The 7,073-nt window shown below is 31.6% G+C and overlaps 1 protein-coding gene across 2 annotated transcripts; it reads left to right on the top strand.

Annotated features, from left to right (window-relative positions):
- Nucleotides 1–2,827: 2,827 nt before the first annotated feature.
- LOC145085878 (secondary thiamine-phosphate synthase enzyme) lies at nt 2,828–5,453 on the top strand. Of its 2 annotated transcripts, none has more exons than XM_079023555.1 (8): nt 2,828–3,148; nt 4,144–4,204; nt 4,304–4,398; nt 4,469–4,502; nt 4,592–4,646; nt 4,732–4,774; nt 4,877–4,955; nt 5,204–5,397. In XM_079023555.1, the coding sequence occupies exons 1-7, from the start codon at nt 2,936–2,938 to the stop codon at nt 4,946–4,948; spliced, it is 573 nt and encodes a 190-aa protein (XP_078879681.1). In that variant the 5' UTR covers nt 2,828–2,935; the 3' UTR covers nt 4,949–4,955; nt 5,204–5,397. The 2 variants fall into 2 exon arrangements, with proteins under 2 accessions (XP_078879681.1, XP_078879680.1); XM_079023554.1 differs by having other exon boundaries at nt 2,829–3,148; nt 4,877–4,951; nt 5,204–5,453.
- Nucleotides 5,454–7,073: the final 1,620 nt, after the last annotated feature.

Below are 7,073 nucleotides of genomic sequence, written 5' to 3'. Positions count from 1 at the left end.
ACATATTAGACAATCAATCTATCTAAGTTTGCTTGAATTATATTAATTTTAGATTCATAAAATTTGTATGACTAGTGTTTGATAAAACCTATGCTCAAATAGGAAAGTTTGCAATTTTAATGTGTAAGAATATATATGATGACCATTTATGTGTAGTAACTTCATGATCTTTGATGCTAATAATTCAAGTCTCTCATAATACGAATTGAGCACTAATTTTTAAGATAATTAGTTCACCTAATCATTGCAATTAAAAGTCTTAAAACCCAAATGATTAGTTGTCTAAACCTAGAAACTAGTCATATTAGGAATTAGTGTATAATGAATAAATGTTAATTGCCCGTTTAGTAATTATTTATGATTTTGAGATGTGATTTTATCTAAACCAAATTACCCGAAGTGATTTGTTTCAAATTAATTATCTTGACAGTTTTAATGATTCTTTTATGTCCACTGGAATTTAAAAATCAAAACCCCCTTTTTATTGTTTTTGCATGTTTAGTTTAACCTATAATAAAAATTATAATTCTAATTCACTATCGTTCCCCAAGTGTTCGACACATGGCCTTACTATAGTTATACTATTGCATGATTATGTTCACTGCATAGTGCGTGTATTAGTCCGGTTGCGATTAAATCAATTTTATAAATTAAAACTTGAGCAATTAGTATATATATATATATATATATATATATATATATATATATATATATATATATATATATATATATATATATATATAAACACATTCACACATCACACACACATACACACACTTACTCTCTCTCTCTCTCTCTCTGCCTCTCTCTCTCTCTCTCTCTCTCTATATATATATATATATATATATATATATATATATATAATTGCAAATATCATGGTTTTGCGAAAATTATGTATATAAGTCAATGATAAACTTTAACGACACGATCAATCTCTAAAAAGATATATGTATATGTATTTCCATTAAATCCATAAATTTTTATATTCTATATGTATCTTCTTCATATACTGTTTCTAGAACCCGTTAAGATTTCTTAATGACAGATCATGAGAAGCTTGACTATTTTCTTGGTATATAATTCACATAAAACATAAATGACGTGTTTATTAGTAAGAATATGTCATCAAGATCCTCAAGCTTACACGTATGCTTAACTACAAAGTACGTCACGCATCTGTCAGATACCTATGTAAGCTCGATACCTTGGACATCTAGACGGATGAATATAACTTTTTATAGTAGCCTAATATGTGCTCTCAAGTTTTGTAGAACGAGTTACACACGCAACCACTACTCTACTCCTAAACTTATACTTTTCATCCCAAGTGAGAGTTGAACTCTCAAGTACCTTACTTTTAACCATCATGATATGCCATGCATAATTCCTCAAATATGTGTATTCAAGTATAACCGTAAGAAATCGGATTTCAACACTTTAAATGCATTCTATATTACATCCATGACACTCTCGACCATGAACTACAACTTAACGCCTTTCGCGTTTGTTGGTTTTGATCCATTTAGGGTTGCCGTTTGTTTCTTGGTACCAAACTTTCAGTGACAAAAATGTTATATCTCGATCCAATGTCAATGTGAAGTATTAAAGGGGGCCAAATGTTGTGGTGGAGATCTGTTAGCTTTGAAACCTTCTTCGAGAACTACATTTTTCACCGACCAAAACTATGATTGTATATTATGAAAATATGGGTGTTGGCTACCCTTCTGCTAACACGCTCCACCATTAACTCATAAAACATACCGAGATCGACATACACTTTGTTCTTGACAAAGTGGCTTTGGGCTATGTTCAAGTTCATCACATGCCATCCAACTCTGAGTAAGATCTTCATTAATGGGCTTTCTAAATATTTGTTTATTGAGTTTTGATCCGGTTTAGACATTGAAAACCTTCCTCCCGATGGAATACTTGAGCATGGGCGGAGCCAATAAGGGGCTAGTGGGTGTTATGCCCCACCGTCAACTATATGCTTCACCTCCTTCGTTATGTATTAAATTGTAATTAATGTTATTGGATATTAATGTTTTGACATACATTATTCATTATTTATTAAAAACATCAAACTTAAATTGCTTTCCATATTACAATCTCCTTTTATGATATATGACTATAAACTCCCATTCAATATAGACATATATCTCACTAAAATGGTTTATTATATATATATATATATATATATATATATATATATATATATATATATATATATATATATATATATATATATAGACACACGATGTATGTCTAAGCCCATACTAATCTAAAATTCCAACCCCTTTAATTCTTTAGTTATTTTGACATTTTTAGTCTTTACAATAAAAAATTTTACATTTTTTTTCATAATTTTGACACTTTTGGTCATTGGAATCAAATTTTTTACATTTTTTAGGAACCTTTTAATATTTAGAGTTTTGCCACAAAACTTTAAGGAAATGACAATTTTGGTCTCTTTTCTAAAAACTTGCTAATTCTAACCCCTTTAATTCTTTAACCATTTTGACACTTTTGGTTTTTACAGTCAAAACTTTTATATTTTTTTTCACAAAAAAGACATGTGGCGAAGCCCGAGTTTTTCCGTTAGTTCCCATTAATAGAGAGAGTACGTTCATGAAAATATATATATATATATATATATATATATATATATATATATATATATATATATATATATATATATATATATATATTCAACGATAAACACAATTCTGAATTAAAGAATAATCGACTAGGAAAAATCGCGGAGCATAAACCATACAAAATAATGGCTCAGGAAACTTTTTGGGCTTCATGCCTTATTTCGTGGTCAAAATTTAAATGAAGCTGCGTGTATCACTGTTACGCCGCACAAGCCCAGATTCACTTTTTCGCTAACTAGCGAGTGTGTTCGGTTCAAAAATAAGGGCAATCGGTGGAAATGCAATCGTCCGTGTCATTCTCGTCAGCAACAGCCGCAGCTCCATTCGGTGGGGTCAAAAGGTCGGCGAAATCTTCGTTTCCGGTGAAAGCTCTCTATACTCCGACGCCGAGAACCTTCGGCGATCCTTCGGTCATGGCGGCTCCGAAATGGGCTCAGAAGACAATAACCCTCCCTCCTCAGAAACGTGGTTGTCATCTTATAACTCCCAAGGCAAATACTCTTTACTAAGCTATGCTTTTATTTTATTCACATATATATATATATATATATATATATATATATATATATATATATATATATATATATATATATATATATATATAGAGAGAGAGAGAGAGAGAGAGAGAGAGAGAGAGAGAGAGAGAGAGAGAGACGTGTACCGATTATGCGTACAACAGTAACATCTCAGTGTAATTTAATTATGTCTACGGGCTCCTATATGCTGCTCTATTTGGTACTATTCTGGATAGTATAATCGAAAGGAGAAACTGAAATCCCAATGAATAACATCTGATTGAGATTTTGCAATGGCGTTGCTCCAGTTCATTTCCATAGAATTAGGGTTCTATGGAAATTAGGGAAAGGATCTTTTTTATGAGAGACAAAAAATGGAGAAGATTCATATTTTATCCACGACTCTTGAGTCTTGTCCAATTTGTCACGATGAGAAATCTGTCATCTGTACTTAGAGCATCCACAATGGGGGTTAATAAGAGTTGAATAGATGATGACTAAGATTGAATAGAAGTTTAATGGAGTGTGAGTGATGACATGGAGAGGAGTTGAATAGGAGAGTTGGATGATCATTGAGTGGTTTAATGGAGTGTGGATGATAAAGAGTATAGTTGAATAAAAACTGAAATGTTGATGTGGCAATCCGTTGAACTCCTTAGAGTTTAATGGATTGTGGATGCCCTTAGTGAAGTCTTGCTCATGATCTAATGTCATATTATTAAGGGCTAACTATTCTGTCAATTGACTATGACATGTGGCTCCAATGATTAGAAGAATGTTGATGTGTCAAAAAGATTTTTCATTTGGTTTTCACCCAGTCTTGTAATATTTATATAGCTGCCCTAAAAATCACTAATATTCGTTTGAGTTCTTTTAAAGCAAACAATATCAGTTATCAAAAGTATCACATTCTCTTTGGTCTCTCATTTTGTGAAGATAATTGATACATATTTACTCATGGGTTGTACCAGATCTTGAAGGAAATTGGAGAAGATTTGTCTGGATTTAAATGTGGTCTTGCAAATCTCTTTTGTAAGTTAGCGAACTAAAAAACAAACAACAGATCATCATTAAACAAACATATGCTTTTTTAATAATAATAATAATGCATGCATCCATCCTTGAAAACAGTGCAGCACACGAGTGCATCATTGACCATCAATGAAAACTACGACTCAGATGTCAGGGCTGACACGGAAACTTTTCTCAACAGAGTTGTCCCAGAGGTAGGTTTGTTGTTTTTCTTTTCTTATGATACTAAGACTGACACTGACACTGAGTGTTGTTTTGTTTCAGGGAAGATCTGCACCATGGAAACATACCATTGAAGGTTACGTTTCTATATTCATGATTCATGAATCATGTGATGTGCATGTTTCTTGGTTTTGCTGACATGGAGTTTGTTTATATGCAATGCAGGTCCAGATGATATGCCAGCACACATTAAGTCATCAATGTTTGGGTGTGCTCTCACGTAAGGATGGATATTATATATTAGTTTTTTTTTTCTTCGTATGTGTTCATCAGTTCCACTTCCACTGACACTTATAAATTGTCAGGATACCAATTACAGATGGACAGCTTAACATGGGAACTTGGCAGGTCAATAGTAAACTCTTGGGTGAAAAAATAATTAATGATTTCTTGATATAATAATATTGGTGGTCATTATTTGATAAAATGATGTGAATGCATTTTGTGAAGGGGATATGGCTGTGTGAGCATCGTGATGCACCTACTGCACGGAAAGTTGTCATCACCCTAAATGGAATTTAAGGTGCAAGTATTCATAATATATTTTGTGTTTATAAAAACACTAAATTACATTTTTGGTCCCTTAGTATAAGCAACTATTGGAAATATAGCCGTTTTGCTTGGAACAATTTTGAAAAGAACTTTTTGGTACTAAAATTGAGAAAGCCAGGACCAAAAATGTAATTTACTTTATTATTATTATTATTATTATTATTATTATTATTATTATTATTATTATTTTGTCTATGCCTATCATACCTTTGTCTTTGATTGTAGACTTGTGTGAAGATGCTAGCAACATGGAATATAATAATGTATGTAATATAATGGCAAAGGGGCTTGAGATTTGCTTAAGTCATGAATGTGACAAGTGGAAATGACATTAGTGAATGAGGTTGTATGCTTTGTATGTTTTTTCTTTGATAAAAAACTCATGATGTTGTGGGAAAAGTTAACGCATGTTTGATGCATCTTGTTGCATAAACTTTATTTTATTGTATCAAAATCATCAACTTATTAGGGCTTATGGTTACAAATCTATATAATAACAATGGCAATTAGAAGACATTACAGTTTATATAATCTTAGAATATGAGACCTGTTGTGAATTTTACCATTGGTTGTAAGAACCGTATTGAATTGCAACACCTTCATATGCATTTATCCTTGATTTTAGAGTATTTCAGTTTATTTATTTATACCTTGGTGTAGTGGTAATTATTATGTTTCTTTTGGTCCTCATGTAAGCCTATATGGTAGATTTCTTTTATGTTGTCGTTAACAAGTAATGATGTGTACATGAGTTTTTGTATTGCAAATTTATGCGAGTGTCTTGTGTGCGAGAGTGATACTTGACCCAAGTTAACAAACCTGTACCAGAATGGATGATCTTCATTAGCCCTCCCTAATTACAAATCATGGGCAACCTAATGACTTGTTGGTGGTTGTGAATGGTGTTGAGAAGCTGAAGACAACAAAAGTGAAAAGTTAAGGCATGAAAAGCAAAAGGAACCATGGGACGCCTTGTGTGTGATGTTCTCAAAAACGAAAGGTTATAATGTTTTGAATACTTCCATAACATGTACAAAGATTTCAGAATGAAACGTACATTGAATTTAGTTATGAGGAGGCCCTTTATGCCCTTGGATTTATGGGTAGCTTCCTTCCTCTTTGTACATTACTCTTGCATTTTTAAACCATTTCTAACCTTCCTATCAGTTGTTTAGTAGAAAACAACGAGTTTGAAACTTCACTTCGCTACCGTAGGTGTAAGTACATAATAGTTTCAACTTTCAAGTAGGAATAAATGTGAGAAATATATAACATTCTTAACAAACAATAAAATTGTCCTAGTAATACACCCAAAGCATGTCTGACATCACATTTCATTGAAAAGAAACAATTATTTCTTCAAGTTCTTTTTCGGGAACTGCAAGAAACACATAAAGTGTGTATGCAATTGGAAACTCTAGATATTAAACAAATAAAATTTCAATGAATGTCATGATTATGATTAACGCAAGAAAAAACAAGATACTTCACTTAATAACATCCTGTGTTCATTTCTTCTTGCAGTATATACTTTTTTTCCTTTTTGTGAAAAAAAAATCAGAAGGAGAAAGTACATTACTATTTTAGAAATGTAAAAAGACAAATAAATTGTACATTGATATTTAAAGTAAAATGCTATTACTAAAAGCTGGTGTCCTTGCATTTTAGCATCTCAAATAAATAAATAAATAAATAATAATGACATTGAACTTTTGTTTGTAAGTGGTTTGCATCATGATCGGGTTAAAAATAATATTTTTAACCAGGCTTCATATGTAGGAATTTCCTTTATTTGTGTGCTTATTTGCACAGACAAACTATTCGGAAACAAATGGAAACAATAGTCCATTTTAGGTTTGAAAAGTAAATCCACATCATCACCATGAAATAACAATATAGTGATATACTATGTTTTTTTAGTAAATACATTTTTCCACAAATTCCCAAACGAAAATAAGAAAGCAAAATGTTATAAAAGTTGCTCATTACAAACTTGAAAACCTAATTCTAAACGATAAATAAAAAGAAAGTGCACAAACCACTCACCATTTGATTAACGATTTCTATATACTTGAAGACTGTTGATCTTAAATTC

Source organism: Lactuca serriola, chromosome 2, assembly GCF_051521515.1.
Source record: "Lactuca serriola cultivar US96UC23 chromosome 2, Lser_US96UC23_V15, whole genome shotgun sequence".
Lineage (NCBI taxonomy): Eukaryota > Viridiplantae > Streptophyta > Magnoliopsida > Asterales > Asteraceae > Lactuca > Lactuca serriola.
The sequence above is the reverse complement of the archived record's forward strand: the minus strand, read 5'-3'. Positions and strand labels throughout refer to the sequence as shown.

Bases quoted from the DNA above. Each gene is read 5' to 3' on its own strand.
- LOC145085878 (XM_079023554.1), top strand. From the start codon at position 2,936: ATGCAATCGTCCGTGTCATTCTCGTCAGCAACAGCCGCAGCTCCATTC. The intron at 3,149-4,143 runs GCAAATACTCTT...GGGTTGTACCAG, and splicing joins GTCATCTTATAACTCCCAAG to ATCTTGAAGGAAATTGGAGA. The intron at 4,647-4,731 runs GTAAGGATGGAT...ATAAATTGTCAG, and splicing joins ATGTTTGGGTGTGCTCTCAC to GATACCAATTACAGATGGAC.